This window comes from Onychostoma macrolepis, chromosome 19, assembly GCF_012432095.1.
Source record: "Onychostoma macrolepis isolate SWU-2019 chromosome 19, ASM1243209v1, whole genome shotgun sequence".
NCBI classification, from domain to species: domain Eukaryota; kingdom Metazoa; phylum Chordata; class Actinopteri; order Cypriniformes; family Cyprinidae; genus Onychostoma; species Onychostoma macrolepis.
Window position 1 is genome coordinate 16,275,536 of NC_081173.1, and position 18,230 is coordinate 16,293,765.

At 37.3% G+C, this 18,230-nt stretch overlaps 1 protein-coding gene across 2 annotated transcripts; it reads left to right on the forward strand.

Annotated features, from left to right (window-relative positions):
• Positions 1-6,597: 6,597 nt before the first annotated feature.
• Positions 6,598-18,133, forward strand: casd1 (CAS1 domain containing 1). Of its 2 annotated transcripts, none has more exons than XM_058752808.1 (18): positions 6,598-6,633; positions 9,122-9,218; positions 9,311-9,431; positions 11,297-11,335; positions 11,452-11,514; positions 11,605-11,649; positions 11,731-11,854; positions 11,934-12,136; positions 12,224-12,637; positions 12,730-12,819; positions 12,912-13,031; positions 13,743-13,899; positions 14,363-14,442; positions 14,525-14,626; positions 14,731-14,871; positions 14,942-15,019; positions 15,297-15,389; positions 16,318-18,133. In XM_058752808.1, the coding sequence occupies exons 2-18, from the start codon at positions 9,196-9,198 to the stop codon at positions 16,564-16,566; spliced, it is 2,142 nt and encodes a 713-aa protein (XP_058608791.1). In that variant the 5' UTR covers positions 6,598-6,633; positions 9,122-9,195; the 3' UTR covers positions 16,567-18,133. The 2 variants fall into 2 exon arrangements, with proteins under 2 accessions (XP_058608791.1, XP_058608790.1); XM_058752807.1 differs by lacking the exon at positions 6,598-6,633 and adding an exon at positions 6,695-7,643.
• The last annotated feature ends 97 nt before the right edge of the window (positions 18,134-18,230 follow it).

The following is an 18,230-nucleotide window of genomic DNA, read 5'->3' on the forward strand; positions in this document are numbered from 1 at the left end:
TAGGCGTGTGCAGATGAGCAAACACTCTAAAAAATACGTCTTGCAGATGTAAATGCAGATGTCAAATAGACGTCTCATAGATGTACGTGTGCTATCAGGGCAGGTAATTTACTAAATTAAAGTTAATTGAAAGTAGGTATTAAAAAAACACTTGTTTAATCTTTGTAATCTCCCCAGATGACGATGTAGATGCCTGACAAACGTTGTTGTTGTTGTTGTGATCATAAACTGTATGGATGTGATTACATGCAAAACACGGAGCTTTTCCCTCACCATTGTAATGCAGATATCACAGGTTCATCAACCCAGATAGCACACGTATGTCTGCAAGATGTCTGTTAAAGATCTCTTAATCTGGAAAGCATCTGCTGTCTACAAACGTCTGACAGACGTCTTTCAGATGTCAGTTTTACATACATTCTGAATCATAAACATCTTAAAGACATCTAACAGACGTCTATTTGACATCTAAAAGGAGACGTCCAATAGACGTATTGCAGACGAGCAAACACTCTAAAAAATACGTCTTGCAGATGTAAATGCAGACGTCAAATAGACGTCCCCTAGATGTACCTGTGCTATCAGGGAAGTTAGTCGAAATGATCTATCCTCGATCACTTTTAGTCAGCTTTGACGAAACTCTTCTCAGCTAGCACGTCTTTTCAAAGTGAAAGTAGCCTTGTCACCTGACCTGAATACAGCGCGCTGATTGGCTAAAATGGATTTACCGGTTTCTGTTCAAAAACAACAAGGGCGCTTGTCGGCTTCTGAATTCGCGATGCATTGAAAGTGGACAATACCGGCTTTTTTGACAAAACGTGTTTAGGGTTTTGATCGCGCTATATGTGGAGAATAAAGCACGGCTTTTACCGGTTTTTGCAAATGAAGTCTTCATGTACTCAATAAATAAATAATTAAATAACAAATAATGTTTCATCACAAATAACCTATTGATATTCATTAACCATGTTGATAACAACAACAATGTTGATATTTGTCTTAAATAAAATAAATATTACATTAATTAATAATGTCAATTTTCTGCACGTCTTCGACGTCCAAAAACGTTACCTAGTCCGACGTTCAAATGTTGAACTGCATATTGACGTCCAAATGGGGTCTTGGTTAGACGTCCAAATAGCGGACCTGGTTTGCACGTCGTGTAGACGTGCAGAATTGGTCTTGGACCAACGGACGCAATATAGACATAATCTGCACGTCCGTCATACGTCTAATGTTTAGTGGGTTATACATCATATGTGTGTGTGTGTGTGACCCTGGACCACAAAACCAGTCATAAATAGCACGGGTATACAGTATTTGTACAGGGTTTCTACAGATATGAACAAGTTAAATTTAAGACTTTTTAAGACCTTTTTAATACCACCTTGTATGAAATTTAAGACCTAAACCTGTAATAGAAATACACATTATATTACATACATATATGTAAAATTGAATGTGTTTAATGTAAAAAGAAAACAAAATATCATCGCTGTCAAAAATGCTATTTATTATTATGAAATACATATGAACTTTTCATATCAGCAGGCAATATTCCATTCAAAATATCCTCACAAAAGTACCACATCATCAAGATTTCTGGTGGTGTAAACAGTTTATTCTCAAGCAATATTTTCATCAGTGTTCTATCAGCTTTTACATAGGCCTATTTAATCCTGCATATTTTTATTTACCTTTACAAAGGCCTATTGTTAACATTTTTATTAAATGTGTGTATCATCTTTCATGTCAAATTATTACAATTTTACCAATAAATTCAATATACACTAGGGCTGTTACCAGTCAGATTCAATAATTTACACTGCAAAATGTAAATTATGTGTATATAGAAAAAGTCTTAGATCTTTAAGTTCAGCTCATGAAAAATGGGGGCAAAAACAAAAATGTTGTGTTTATAATTTTGTTCAGTGTATATATATATATATATATATATAAATATATACAGTATATATACATACACACACTGTAAAACCGAACAGTGAAATGAATTAAATGAAATTAGTTAATTTCACTCAAATAATAATGAAAGTTCATTGGACTTAATTGAACTAAGTTCTGTAAACTCATAATGTCGCTGTAGTAAGGTGAACTTAAAATTATTGTGTTTTCTAGTTCCCAGCATGCTTTGCATCAGACAACAAGGAAAATAAACGTAGAAATTAAGTGTTATTTTGTGTATTTTGCATAAGACATAAGTTAGTACTTAAATGTTGTGTTATGTTAGGATTTACATAGGTTTCTGTTATGTTGGTTCTGTACCGTTGTGGTGAAGAGTAGAGCCTGTGGTTAGGTTAAGGATGGACAGCAAATCTTCAAGACTATATATAGCCTACTGCAAGTGTTGTCGTGAGTCTATTAGATAACTACATTAGCATGTACCAGTGTGCTGTTGCTAATGAGTACTAACCTATAAAAATCTGAATGAATGTGCTGTTGATGGAAGCAAGTTGTATATAATTACCATTGTGATAAGTGGGGTGGGATTATGGAAGCAAGTCTTGGTTTGGCTCCCATTGCTCTCAGCCCCGCCCCACTTGACACAAAAATTTTAAGCTCTACTAACTTTAAAAAATTTGAGTTCGTAGGGAGGACCTTTCAAATTTCGTAACAACACACCCTTATGGCACAACTTAATTTTTTTATGTTGAAATCGGCCATTTGTCCAGCCCTCTTGGTCTACATTGGGCATAAACACATGCGGTGACTTATATGATAACCAAGAACTCTACTCACTTTAAGAACTAAGAACTAAATTTTGTTTACCAGCATCATCATACTTTGTTTTTTTTTTCAGTTACCTTCTGCTCTCAAGGCCTATGGAGTTCCCTGGCCATCCCCTATTTCCTCTCATTCCTCTGGTCGTTAATCTGTTTCTTCAGTAAACGTAATGATCATCGTTTTACCCATTTCAAAGTCATCCATAGAGCATACATAACTCCTTACAAGAGGTTTAAAATGAAACTGCAATCGACCTATAACTGTTGTATCTGTAACACTGTATCAGCAGGTACTTTTCTCCACATGTTTTGGGCAGCCTGGTCTCACAAAATTCCGTGTAATGACCACGGACTCTTAACCCCCGAATCTGTGGTGGCATCACGGAATCGCCGAAAATTATGTGATGGGCTCACAGAAGTGATACCAATGTAAATCAGTGACAGGCATCAGCCGTGGTCCACGCACGGATCCACTGGTTCAACACCAGCGCTGCATCGGACCACGTAAAAAGAGTGACTCAGTTGCAGTTATATTTTGTATATAAATTTATACTTTCATTGGAGTACCTAACCCCACCCCTACCCTAAACCTACCCACTTCTGAACAATATAAAACACACACAGGCAAATATAAGTGCAGTCACAGGTATTTATTGCAAAAACTGTCCATAAACAAGCAGTATAATGGCAATGTTGTTACCCAATATATAATTTAATTATGACGATAAAATTCCCAGTATCGCGTCGGCATATTGATGCGAAGGGTTTCCTATTTAAAGTGTTGAACCAGTGGATCCGTGCGTGGTTCACGGCAGATGCCTGTCACTGATTTACATTGGTATCACTTCTGTGAGCCCATCACAGATTCGGGGGTTAAGAGTCCGTGGTCATTACACGGAATTCTGGGAGACATCGTAGACCCATTTAAACCAATGGAGCTACGATCAACTTAAGTTTACGATGCTTTTGAGAAACGCAGCCCAGGTTTTGGAAATGTCCAATTGTTGTCAATCTATGGACTCATGTGAATTCTGTTTTGTCCTTTTTACTACAAATTGATTACATGTCTAATCCAGGTTTATGTCTTCTCAATGATGATTATAACTCCTGTATAAGTTCATTAAAGAAGAGAATGTTGTTTGCTGGTTTTACAGCTGCAAAGGCGGCAATAATACTGTAATTAATTCAGCCACCAATAGGGGCCACTGGCGAGCTTCCTTAATGCGGATTAACCCCTATGCTGCCACCACCTTTAATTCTAACCCGGTCTGGTCCGGGAGGAGCACACAAAACACACTCAAGAACAAGAATTACAAAAGGATTACACTTTTTATTAGCATCAATAGCAGCCTTATGGCACTGTCTCACTTAAATATCCTGATTACATACACTGGTCATATTTCATTAAACCGTGAACACACATTTAAAAGAGAACCCAAGTACTCATTCCAAATTCACAGCAAACTATAAGTGGTGTGTCCTGCAAAACACACTTAGTTATAACTCCAATCATAAATCACATGCCCCATATATAATAACCAGCACAGGCAATCAACATACAATTCAGGAGGACAAAAATCACTGATATCTGAACACAACCACAACATACATAAATCGTATGAAATAATTAAAATACTTTCGGACTTCCCTGTCCACGTCCGACGACACCCTGCGGTCACTGTGAGGACTCAACCTTCCCCTCCGCGGCAATGATAGGAAAGTGTCTTTCAACCAGTCCGCCAGGTCCACCTACACTCTCTTCCCTATCTACCTAAACTTCGCCCCCCACTATCTACCTCCAGGCCAATAAGTGGGACCCTGGTTTTCTTCACGCAGGTGGTGCTAGCCAACCACGAACGCCACAGATCCCCTTTGTGAACCCAGCAGACTAGACAGCAGCTTATCAGTCTCTTTCACAGTTCATTATCCGGCACCCGCGCACCACCTCACCCCCCTTTTTTTTCACTTTTCTTTTCATATTGTAAAATTATTCATAATATGTCTGTTGCTCCCCCTTCCCTGTTTGTTTGTTTGTTTGTTTGAATGGATGTTGTTTTGTCAATCTAAAGACAATAAAAAGTTGATCACAAAAAAATAAATAAATAAAATTTAGTTTGTTTATTCAAATGTTTTGAGGCAATAAGTTTCCTCAAATGTTTTGAGTATTCTTAACTTATCAGGTTTTACAGTGTATATATAACACAAAGAAAAGATGTAGATAGAATAGAAAAAGAACAGAGAAGGCTAGTGTTAGAGGCCTTTTTTAAGAATACAAGCAGTTAGAAAATGAATAGAGAGTGCAAGTGTTAGAGGGTCAAGTCAACAAATAGATGAAATAGAATTAGAATAGAGAGTGCTAGAGTTAGAGGGTCAAATAAAGATGGAAGACGTGTTTTTAGCTGTTTCTTCAAGATGGCTATGTTTCAACTGCTCGGATTCCATTCCAGGAGGAAACAGTTAATGTAAAAGTCTGTCAAGGCCTAATGTCCAATTTAACACATCCTCTGTGGCAGCGGAGAAACCATGACACGAAATGGGCTGATAGCATAATACGGTTGCGTGCCTTGTCCTATTTGTCAAGTTCATGGGTCTATAAAAAAGACTGGTACTGTAAAAAATGTTTTCAAAACTTGGCTTTCGTTAGGGCAGTATGTCATATTTTAAGTCCTTAGGTCTCCTTAACGCATACTCTGTGATGGCCAAGAAACCACACAATGAAATGGGCTGATGCACAATAGGTGTCTCAGTGTGCATTGTCCTGTATGGTAAGTTTAAAGCAGTCAGTCAAGTTTACATTATTTAGTAAATTGACTTCCACTTTAATTAAAAAGTATATAACAAACACAATTAATGTAACCGTTTTAAAGAAAAAAGGATGTTTTGTTATTGCTTTTAGAGCAAGGGCTCCGCCATCTTGCAGTACCACCACGTGTGACGTCACGGGGTTGGTTCGCTCCGCTGGCCAGTAAAGTAATATAAGCATTTCTTTACTTTTTGAACACTTTCCACTTTAAAGGTTTCTCATTTTTCTTTAAAGGTTTTTCTTTTTTCCCCCATATTTTTCCAGAGCTGCAAATGACCAAAAAATAAAATTCCATACTTTTCCAAACTGCATGGCCTGGCATTAAATGTTAAAATGAGATGGTCTAGTAGGTACACATGTAAGAACACGAAAGGTTTCCCATTCGTCAGTTTAGCTTTAAGCAGTGCTCACACCCTTGTGTGCACTTCCACCGAGCCTGTTCTGAGGCAAGCAGACTTCTACCCGACAGTCAAAGCAGCATTGCGTCATGAATGTGTGGACTCAGTGGAAGACTGTGAGGGTTTAGGGTGCCATTTGGGACAGGGCCGAAGACTGCCTTTCAAAGCTCCTTCAAGGTGATGTCCTTTGATTAGCCTTAATGACATGGCAGCCAAGATTTACAGCCTAACTAGGATGCATTGCATCCTTCCAGTTGAGAAGCACCCTCTGGAGTAATGTATGGAATAGTGAATGAGGGTAGAGGGAGCCCAGACTATAAAATATGGTCGGGGCAAGGGGTAGTGGTACAGGGGCATTGAAGTCAGCTAAAATCTGATTGGCTGCCTTTGTGACTTTGTTCTGGATCATTATTGGTGGCTGGGAGCCACATAAATTAATTCTTAATTCTTGAAGGTTTCTTTTGTCTTGTTTTTAAGAACTATGGTTCCAACACTTTTTGACTGTTCAATATCAATGTTATTATTTTTTGCAACGGGAAATTGTTGGCATGACAATTATCCCGCATTGATTAAGATCAGCTGTCAACAATTTGCAACTGTGCCTATATAAGTATGTTGTTGCCTTTTTTTTTTTTTTTTTGCCTCATGAGCACTGAAGAAAGCATGGGCTGATTGAAACGTCTGCTCTCTGGTCTGTTTTTAATACACTTTTGCAAATGAAAAATTAAAAAAAAAATTTTTTTTGGCAGACCTTTTTTGGTCTGTTTGAATTTTTCAGTGTGTGGACAAATTCAGCTACCTATTGGACTTCTTTTTGTTCTACGCACCTGAGAACTTTGTTTGTTTTGAGCGCACACAAATCCTGCTTGATACAATATCAATGTTATTAAATAGAAACGGGAATCATGTAAGATTTTCAAGTGATAAACTATGCCAGTTAGTATAAAAAAATGTCTGTTCGGACGGTGGTTGTTTGTTTGCATAGCTTAAGAATTGCCCTCCCAATATTTTTTTTGTCTGACAAGTAACTTCTCACACCCTCAGAAACTGCTCATCTTACACAACACAATGTTTAGTCCCAACCAGAACAACTTGATGTGCAAGATACCAAGCGAACTATAGGCTACGCAGTGTGTTCATGATTGAGGAAGGCATGTCTAATTCAACAAAGCATTTAGGGCTGTGTTTTGATCAAACAAATTATATTGGTTGTGGCGGTTCAGGAAATAGAGGGAAACAGTTCAAAGTTTAACATGTTTTGGTTTCCTCCAGTTTGACAAGTGGTCCGGACACTGAAAAAAGACAGAACGAAACTTAAGTAGTTTGGGAAAGTCGGTGATTTTTTTAAAAAGCGTTGAAAGGCAGAAGAAAGCAATCAGGGGACAGTAAAACCTGATGTAGACATGACAGTTGAGGCAACCGCAGCAGAAGGAGTGCAATCGAACTCCAACCAACTTGAGACAACAGAGGCTGAGGCGCACGCGGGAAGCGAGCACGCGCCGCTCGGATCTAACTCCGTCAGCTTCGCTGCAGATCGTCTGTCTGCCTGTTGTCATGGAGGAGCCAAGATGGCGGTCCTGGCCTATAGCCTAGGCAAACGGGAAATAAATCAATATTTCAGCATAAAAAATGCAAAATTGCTGTCTGTCGCCGCCGTCGTGCTTCTCATTGTGTTTCACACGGCTTCTCGACATTATGGAGGTGAGTGTTTGTGTGGAGGTGTGTGAGAAAGAGCTGCGTGTTTGTGTTAGCATCAATGGTAATGCTGTCACTCAATGTTTTCAGGGCGCGTGTGCGCGTGTCTGTCACTGCTAGATAACAGCTGCAGCTTTGCTCGTGAAAACACTAGTAAACTGTTACCGCTTTGTTAAAACGGGCGTCTATTTGGCGTAATTTTATCACTAAGCACAGCATTTACCTGTTAAAGATTTTAGCTAATCAATAACAGATCAAATCTAAACAACCCAGCGTTGTCGCCCAGCTGGTCTGTCATCAGGGTTGCATTTCCAGTTAGACTTCATTCTTTGACGCATAGCGCCCAGTAGGCCGTATCTTAAAAAATAGGTGCCAAGTAGTATTTTGGATGCCCAAAAATAGATAGGCTTAGTGCTTCACCAGATTTTGAAATCCAGGCAAACGCATGTAGTATATTTAAGGTCTATTACAGGTAACATTCATCTAGTCCTGCTTGTGTTGCCTAAAATTGAAGCATACTATTGTTATTGGTCATATCTTAATGTTTAGGCATGTTCAGGTGATATTATTGTTCTTAATACTATCAGGATTGCGCAATGAACATATCATATCCTTTTATAATCAGTGATGAGCCAACTTAAACTTGTTTACATCATTTACTTGCTATGTTGAAAATGATTTGAAATGTGTAGATATGGTCTAAATATGACTTGGGTAAAGTTGGTTTTATATTCGCACATTCACAACATTCACACATTTCCGCATTCAATAACTTTCTAATTATATGTGCAATAAAGTGATATTTTGCAAATTCTAATCAGTGACGTCATTGTCAACCTACTACATTTTTTTCACAATCAATCAAAATGGGCAAGTATTGTTTTAATGTCATTCATACTTGCAAATGTCCGCTGAATGTCCAATGTAGTGTGGTTAACAAAGTAATTGAATGCAGAAGTCCGATTGTGCCAATATAAAACCAACTTTACCCAAGTCTAAATATGTAATGTAAGCAAACATTCTATTCTCCTTACCATGCTGGCATAGAAGCTGTTTGAGAGGCACAAAATATTGAAACTGAAAAGCCTTTATACACTATTTTTAAATCTTTATGTTGTACACATATCAGATGGACATATTTGGCCATTGTGGTTTTGCTGTATTCACATAAACCTTGTAATGCTGATTTGGTGCTCATTCGTATAATCAGAGATGAAAACATTTGTGCTATTTAATATTTTCATGGAAACTGTGATGCATTTTTTTTTTTTTTTCAGATTTTTTTGTTGAATAAAAAGGAAAAAAAATTGGAGTAGAAATTTTATTTAACTATGTAAAAGTCTTTACTGCTTTACTGCACCCTTGCTCAATAACAGAATAATTATTAATTTCTTTCACAAAAATAAAATCTTACTACCCCCTAACATAATTATATTATTCTTGAATTTGGTTTATTCACTATAATTATGCATTGTTTCTTTCAGGCAGTGACACGTGTGACTGGCTTTTATCCAGTGGACGTTTTTTAGGGGACAATGTATGGCAGCCCTACGGCTGCATGCTACACAAGTACAAAAGCACGTAAGTCATGTTGTGATTGTTAATGTGCCTCAGTGATGCATGTGGGATAGAAATGTGGGCTGGAATTTACAGTCCTTTTTATTGTCTTTCAGTGAAGCAAAATTTTGCCTGAGAGAGAAGAGAATAGCATTTGTAGGAGACTCTAGAATACGTCAGCTCTTCTATTCTTTCATCAGAATGATGAACCCCGAAGTGAAAGAAGTTGGGAACAAGGTTTGTTGTTGCTATTCATTTCAGTAAACCTTTTTTGGTTAACTGATATAATGTGTTTCAGACCAGAGTGAGTATTTACTTCAAAGTCGTATTTTGTTAAATGTTGGATGGCCCCCAAGCAAATTGCGACTTTAATAAATGTGCCATTCAAAGGATGCAGTTAAATTACAAAGGAAAGGGTGTAATTGTTCCTGTTTACCAGAATGTTACCGCTGGTATTTCAAAATATGCCCCCCGAACAAAAGCAGTTGTTTATAGACAGTCCAGTCCTTTTTGTCTTTAGCCCAGGCGAGACGCTTCTGACGCTGTCTGTTGTTCAAGAGTGGCTTGACACAAGGAATGCGACAGCTGAAACCCATGTCTTGCATACGTCTGTGCGTAGTGGTTCTTGAAGCACTGACTCCAGCTGCAGTCCACTCTTTGTGAATCTCCCCCACATTTTTGAATGGGTTTTGTTTCACAATCCTCTACAGGGTGCGGTTATCCCTATTGCTTGTACACTTCTTTCTACCACATCTTTTCCTTCCCTTCGCCTCTCTATTAATGTGCTTGGACACAGAGCTCTGTGAACAGCCAGCCTCTTTTGCAATGACCTTTTGTGTCTTGCCCTCCTTGTGCAACGTGTCAATGGTCGTCTTTTGGACAACTGTCAAGTCAGCAGTCTTCCCCATGATTGTGTAGCCTACAGAACTAGACTGAGAGACCATTTAAAGGCCTTTGCAGGTGTTTTGAGTTAATTAGCTGATTAGAGTGTGGCACCAGGTGTCTTCAATATTGAACCTTTTCACAATATTCTAATTTTCTGAGATACTGAATTTGGGATTTTCCTTAGTTGTCAGTTATAATCATCAAAATTAAAATAAATAAACATTTGAAATATATCAGTCTGTGTGTAATGAATGAATATAATATACAAGTTTCACTTTTTGAATGGAATTAGTGAAATAAATCAACTTTTTGATGATATTATAATTATATGACAAGCACCTGTACATTGTATGGGTCAAAATGATCGATTTTTCTTTTATGCCAAAAATCATTAGGACATTAAGTAAAGATCATGTTCCATGAAGATATTTTGTAAATTTTCTACAGTAAATATATCAAAACTTAATTTTTGATTAGTAATATGCATTGCTAAGATCTTTATTTGGACAAATTTAAAAACAATTTTCTCAATATTTTGATTTTTATTTTTTTTTTGCACCCTCAGATTCCAGATTGTCAAATAGTTGCATCTTGGCAAAATATTGTGATATCCTAACTAACCATACATCAATGAAAAGCTTATTTATTCAGCTTTCAGATGATGTATAAATCTTAATTTAAAAAAACTGATCCTTACAAAAATACTATTCATGTTCTCTGTAAAATGTTTTAAAGTTGGTGTGAAACAGAAGTTGCAGTTGTCTTTTCTTCCGTGTTGTTTGTGACACATCCGGATGAAATGGCTTCTCTTGAGAAAATAATGTAGGGCAGGACTTGACTTTGTTCATCAGGAATTTATTTGATCGTTGTTTGCTATTGCTGCAATCGCATGTGAGTGACAGTTTGCTGAAGGGTAGACTTTATTGTCTTGCCTCGTGCCAGTGAACTCGTCATCTGAGAAGAGATGAGATGTTGTTGCAAGTGGGAAGGGAAGTTATTTTTATTAAATATTACGAGGCACTTGAAATTTGAAAATAAATAATGCACATGGATAAATTATTCACTGCAATATTCCACTTAAAAAAAAAGAATCGTCTATTTTCATATCATGGTGACTTTAAGGCAAACGTAATAAGAACAACACATTATATAAAGATATCATTTATTTTGGGTAAAGTTAATTATTTTTTTCTTGTTCTTCTCAATTGTTCCACCAGCATGAAAACATCCCTTTTGTAGATGGTGACTCCACTGTCGTAAGTATTTTTAATTAGTTGTGTCCTGTACAGCAGAGAGTTTCCTTTTATTTGAGCCATGATCCTTCACAGTAATTAATTGTTATATAACAACTCAGAATATGTTTATATTTTAGGACTTCCTGTGGTATGCTGAAGTGAACAATTCCTTGAAGGAGCAGTTGATGTTATGGACAGAGGTAAAGACAATTAAATTGTACTGGACAGAAAGCAGGCAAGTTATTAAAACACAGGCTTAAGAATCTGGTCTCATCTCTCAATAATTCTAGGGATCTGCTTCCAAACCACATGTCATCGTCATCGGTGCTGCTACGGTGAGTTCCTGTTTGCAGTCATAATGCATTCGGGTGCTGTTTTTGAAAATCTTCCAAATGACTGATTGTGGTTTCCAACAGTGGTCCATTAAGTTGCACAATGGCAAGAGTGAGGCGCTCTTTCAATACAAAGCGAATCTCACGGCCATATCAGACACACTGGAAAAACTAGCAGAGCACAGTGAAGTCTATTGGGTTCTACAAGGTGAGTTTTGAAATTCAGATCCTCTGGAATGATGGCTTCACATTTTTGTCTCATGTTTTTGCCTTGCCTATTTGTATAGATCCTGTATATGAGGATGTGCTAAGTGACAGTCGAAAGATGATCACAAATGAGCAGATAAATCTGTACAATGAGGCAGCAGTTAGTACTCTGAATACCAGCAAAAAGAAGGTCAAGTTCTTAGAGGCCTCACGTCAAGCTGCTATGGAGACCATTTCCCAGTCGGTGGATGGCTTGCACCTTCCTGAGAGCACAAGAGATGTTGTAAGCCTCTGGTTGAGACTGGTTTTGCAATTAATAATTCTATTTTATTCTTTTTACTTTTATGACTAACATTTACCCACTTCTCAGGGCGCCATGGTTCTGATGAACTCCATGTGCAACAAGATCCTGAAGCCCATTGACGGCTCTTGCTGTCAGAGTGCTCCTCCCCTAAGCGTCCTTCAGAAGATAGCTGCTGGTCTCTTCCTGCTGTCCATCATCATCTTCCTCATCCTGGGCTATAGTAAACATCGTAAGAGCAGACATGTTCCTGATGTGGAGAGCGGAGAGGGGAAGAAACCCCCCGTTGTTTTGGGTCAACTCAATCCAAAGGGACCTTTACTGGCCATCTGCAAAATGAGCCTTATCATGTTGTACTTCTACCTGTGTGACAGGGCAGACATTTTTATGAAGGAACAGAAATTCTATACACATTCTACCTTTTTCATCCCTCTCATCTACATCTTCGTTCTGGGCATCTTCTACAGTGAGAACAGCAAAGAGGTAGCGCAGGCTCTTGAGAAACTGTTCTGGAAGAGAACTCAAATGCTGTTTAGATGTTCTTGTACAATTTTCATTTCTCTCTTCATTTCCAGACAAAACTCCTGAACAGAGAGCAAACGGATGAATGGAAGGGCTGGATGCAGCTGGTTATCCTTATTTACCACTTTTCTGGAGCTAGCACTGTACGGTTATTAATAGCTTGGATTTAATAGCATTGGATTACTTTGCTTTACTCTGGTATTACTAGTGACTGCACTCTCCTTTGTTTTCTCAGTTTGTACCTGTGTACATGCATGTCCGTGTCCTGGTAGCTGCGTATCTCTTCCAAACAGGATATGGACACTTCTCTTTCTTCTGGCTGAAGGGAGACTTTGGACTTTACAGAGTGTGTCAGGTACTTGTTGCCAGGCTCTGCTTATCTTGTGTTTCCATATGCAAGCAGTGACTGACACATGGTCTTCTTCTAAAATGAGAAGGCACATTTTTTTATTTATTTTTTTTGACCAATGTAAACATGTTTCTGTTTCATTTGACGTTTCAAAAGAATTTTATACTTAATTTAATAATTTCAAAAGATATTACAGTTTTATTCAGCGAATGTGCATGCATTTCTTTTTTTAATAAATAATGCAGCTTTGCTAAGCATAAGACTTCTTACAAAAATATAAAAAAATTCTATTGACCCCGAACTTCCAAACAGTATATTATTATTATTATTATTATTTTATTTATTAAAGCCAAAATCACAATATGACATGATTTATTGATGATATACAGCATTATGAATAGTTATGATAAAATATTAACTACAATAATAGTTACTTATTTTTAATAATTGTGAACTGTCATTTATTGTTTTTAATTGTCACCTTCCATATGGATTATTGCTAGATCATAGTTTATCATTAGATAATAGTTTTGTTGACTTTCTTTTATTGTGCAATGTTAAAAATTGTTGTTACTAAGTAGATGTTACCAAATTGCTTATCAATGTAAATATTAATAATGGCAAGTTTGGCAACATTTAGAGGAAAATGCTTAATAATAATCATGCATAACTGCACAGTATGATAGAAATAATGCATCCTCTCTGTCTGTCTTTTAGGTTCTCTTCAGGCTTAACTTCCTTGTGGTGGTGCTGTGTCTGGTCATGGACAGGCCTTTTCAGTTTTATTACTTTGTGCCTCTTGTCACCTTTTGGTTTGCAGTTATTTATGCTACAATGGCATTGTGGCCACAGATTCTTCAGAAGCAAGCCAATGGTAATGGAAGTCATACAGCAGTATTTGCTGTTAATCATTTAAAAGACACAAAACAATCCTAAAATAATTTTTAAACTTATATAATGGTAACACTTTACAATAAGTTTCATTAGTTAACAACATTAGTAAACATGAACTAAGAATGAACAATACTTCTACAGCATTTATTAATCTTAGTTGATGTTAATTTCAGCATTTACTAATGCATTATTAAAATCACAAGTTGTGTTTGTTAACGTTAGTTAATGCACTGTGAACCAACATGAATAAACAATGAACAACTGTATTTTCATTAACTAACATCAACAAAGATTAATAAATATTGTAATAAATGCATTGTTCATTGTTTGTTCATGCTAGTTAATACATTAACTAATGTTAACAAATGACACCTTATTGTAAAGTGTTACCTATATAATAAATCAAGCCTTGAAACATGGTTTTCCATTTTAATTGTATACAGGTAGTGCATTCTGGAATCTGGCACTATTGTTGAAACTTCTGGGTTTGCTTCTTTTCATCTGCTTCTTTGCATACTCACAGGTGAGTTTCTTTCTTACAGAAGGACTGTTAAGACTAGTTTTGATATAAATACGTGCATTTTAATCTTTCGCGTTTGTTGCAGGAACTATTTGAGGCTGTTTTTTCTTTGTGGCCTGTTTCAAAGCTCTTTGAGCTGCAAGGTAGCATCCATGAGTGGTGGTTCAGATGGAAACTAGATCGATTTGTATGTAAAACATCCTTTCTTTTGAATTAATCATAACTGTAAAACATTTGCCAGTTTCACTTGTTGAAGTAGGCCTAACAGATTTCTGCTCTATTGGATGCTAGGCTGTGATCAATGGGATGCTCTTTGCCTTCGTATACCTGCTGCTGCAGAAATGTCAGCTGCTGTCTGAAGGCAAAGGAGAGCCTCTCTTCTCCAACAACATTTCCAACTGTCTGCTCTTCGTCTCTGTGGTGTCTTTTATGGTAAGACTTTTTCTGTTTCTCTCTGAAAATAGCAATCTGACTTTTTTACAGTTGATTCTTTTGTTCCCAGACGTACTCCATTTGGGCCAGTGGGTGCAAAAACAAGTCTGAGTGTAATGAGATGCATCCATACATTTCAGTCGTCCAGGCAAGTACCCATTCTACTATGTGCTCTTTATAATAATGCACACTTTTAACTATGGATGATTTAACCAAAACATGAAAAAAATAAATTAATAAAGATGACTGTTCATAACCACACTAACCTTTATCACAGTTGATTCAGACAGTCAGATAGCTTTTGTGGGAACAGAAAGAACATTTGTAACCTAAAATAATGGATCCCTTTCAAAGGGCTTTTTGTTTTGTTCTGTTGTGCCTATGAGGCTTCTGACTTTTCATTACTGTGCTTTTTCTGCCCACAGATTCTGGCTTTCATTTTGATCCGGAATATTCCTGGTTATGCTCGCTCTTTGTACAGCTCGTTCTTTGCATGGTTTGGAAAGATCTCCCTAGAGGTGAGACAGTACAAGCTTTACTGCAAAAAAACTTTTAAAAGCTTTATTGCCAATGTCATGTTTATGGATATTTTTAGTGTACTGTCTATTAGGATTGACATTTCCAACTCATCCCTCTTTGATTAAGATTAGGGGTATGATTCTCGCTTCGATGAGAGATCCCGGACAAGCCCCCAATTTCATGTTACGCCCCGTCTAGGGTAAAGGGATAGCAAAGAGAGTAAGAGATAGTAAAGTTCTTTTTGAAAAGCGAATGAGCAATGTTTTAGTGAGCACAGCAGTTTTACAATACAATTGGGGGAATTTAGTTTGCTCTAGATAACAAAATAAAATAAAATACAATTATTTCCTTACCTCCCTATCCAAAAAACAATCAAAGGTTCCAACAAAAAATGGCATCTTCCTTCCTCTTTAAAATATTATGTACAATTATTTACAACATTGCGCTAACAGGTCCAAACAGGGGCAATCCAGAATCAAAGTCAATAAACGTGCGGTAGTCGGTATTACAAAGTTGGCTAAGCAAACTAACAAACAGTCTCACACAGACAAACACTCTAATGAACACACAACGATACTCTCAGTATTACTAACATGGTCTGTAGCTAACTAGCCACGTCGAGCAGAGTAAACACAGCAAGTGAGCACTAGGCTGATGCAGGAAGTAATGAAGGAGGCTTTTATAGGCAGCTAGGAGTCAGCTGACTGGGCATGGCATCAATTAGACTGCAGGAACCAGTTGGTCTTCTTCATGGACAGAGACACACAAACACCTCCCAAAACAAAAGAGAAAACAGAAATAGAACAAAAGCGACGTGCGTTTATAGTAATATGCAAATGCAATGCAAATACAAGTTTACAAATGCCAGAAATAAGCTATTCCACCGTTTTTAAACAATTCTAACATGCTTCCTGTTTTCTCCACCAGCTCTTCATATGCCAGTATCATATTTGGCTGGCAGCAGACACCAAGGGTATCCTGGTTCTCATTCCTGGAAACCCCACTTTAAACATTATCGTCAGCACATTCATCTTTGTTTGTGTAGCTCATGAGATTTCCCAGATCACCAATGACTTGGCCCAGGTGGCCATTCCTAAAGAGAGCGGGCCTCTACTGAGGAGACTGCTGGGAGCAGGAGTCTTTCTAGTGCTGGTACTGATACTGTCCCACAATTAATAATCCAGGGCAATCAAAGACGGTAGCACACCTCGTCCGCTGAGGATCCTAATGGAGCTGTCTGTATAAAATAAAGAAACTTGACCAGCCTAGAACATTTTTTCCCTAGCAATTGATCTAGGGAATTCTTATGGCATGGGTCTGTATACAAAACAAGTTGGAACTTAACCCAAGGACCTTGGAGCAGAAGCAATTCAGAAGATCAAACAAGGATTCTTAAAGCAGGATGTTTTCAGTAGACAAATAACACATACACCTGTGCACTGTCCTCTCTCATAGCTCTGAGATGTGTTTGATGGACAGTATTTAATAATTTATGTTTATATTTTATACAGGGGTATGTGTTTGTGTCCTCATTGTCTCTCAGTTTTTGTACAGGATGCCCATGACTGCAAAATGTGAAGGAGTAATACATTCCTGCCTCTCACCTTGTAAATTTGACAGAACTACATCGGCTTGTGCACCAAATGTTTCCATACAAACCATAATTTACATTTATATCACACCAGCAGCTTTATCCTTTAGGTGAACAACCTCTTGTGAAAATGAAACCTTTGGATTATCGAAAGGTAAACATCCATTTATGTGCCGTCATAAAAAACTCAATGGCCGTGAATTTGTTCACACAACTAATGGAATCCATAAGCATGTGCTGCTTCCATCAGAATGTTTTCAAGAAGTCGATTGTTTGCTCAGTTAATTTTGGGTGGATGCTGGAGGAACAGCTTTTGATGTGACAAACTATCAAGACAAACGAAGTCATGCGTTTTGATCATAACACGATGCCCTCTTTCGATTGCACTGAGCGGGGCCGTTTTCCCTGCAGACTTTGAGTCATTTGAGCCAGTTATCGTTCGGTTTTCTTACCACATGGGTTTACTCGGTTCATAAGAATACAGCTTAATGTTAGAGCCAGCTTTGTCTGTGATCAGTGACCTCATTATTTATTGTTTAATGTATGTCTTCATATCCTTTCAAACTGCTTGAAATGCAGCCTGATGTTCATGTTCAACTTGATTTTTAAAATATATTACGTGTAAAAAGAGTTAAATTTAATTATCAGTTTACTGATAATGCTGTAAATGGATCCTTCTTTATGTGCCATTGAGAGACAAAGGCATATTGTTTCAATAGTGGTACTCCATTGTAGTTACTGACATTTTGGCTAAAAAGTTGCATTTACTATGAAACTATCACATTTTTAAAGCTACTTTTCATAGCAGTTCAGTATATGTGAATTTAAAAGCAACTGCAAGGTATATTCATACTTTTTTTTTCCATCAGTGAAAAAGCTTTTTTTCCGAGCAAAGCAAAATTTGTACAGTGCCACCAACTGGCACATCCATACAACTAAATGTTTTTTTTTCTTCTCAAACTCCTTGTCTATGTTCATTAATCAAATTATTTGTATAGTTTGCTATAAGTTTTATTTAAAGAAACCCCAAAGGCCTCAAAGGAATTATTGTGTATACAGTTATGTTGAAATGTGAAAATATTCATTTAATTCGGAAATGCCTTCATCATATTGTACAGTCAATGTTGACGATAAACCCCTTCTAAAAAATGTGATTTTATTCATCTTCATTTCTGTTTAAATGTCTTCCACTCACATCCCCAGAACAAACATGCGTCAGTGTTGTTATTTAGTGGCAAGTGTATTAATT

Excerpts from the sequence above, each read along its gene's own strand:
- casd1 (XM_058752807.1), top strand. The coding sequence starts at position 7,346 with ATGACAGTTGAGGCAACCGCAGCAGAAGGAGTGCAATCGAACTCCAAC. Across the intron at positions 9,219-9,310 it reads CTACACAAGTACAAAAGCAC|TGAAGCAAAATTTTGCCTGA; the intron begins GTAAGTCATGTT and ends ATTGTCTTTCAG. Across the intron at positions 14,627-14,730 it reads GATGGAAACTAGATCGATTT|GCTGTGATCAATGGGATGCT; the intron begins GTATGTAAAACA and ends ATTGGATGCTAG.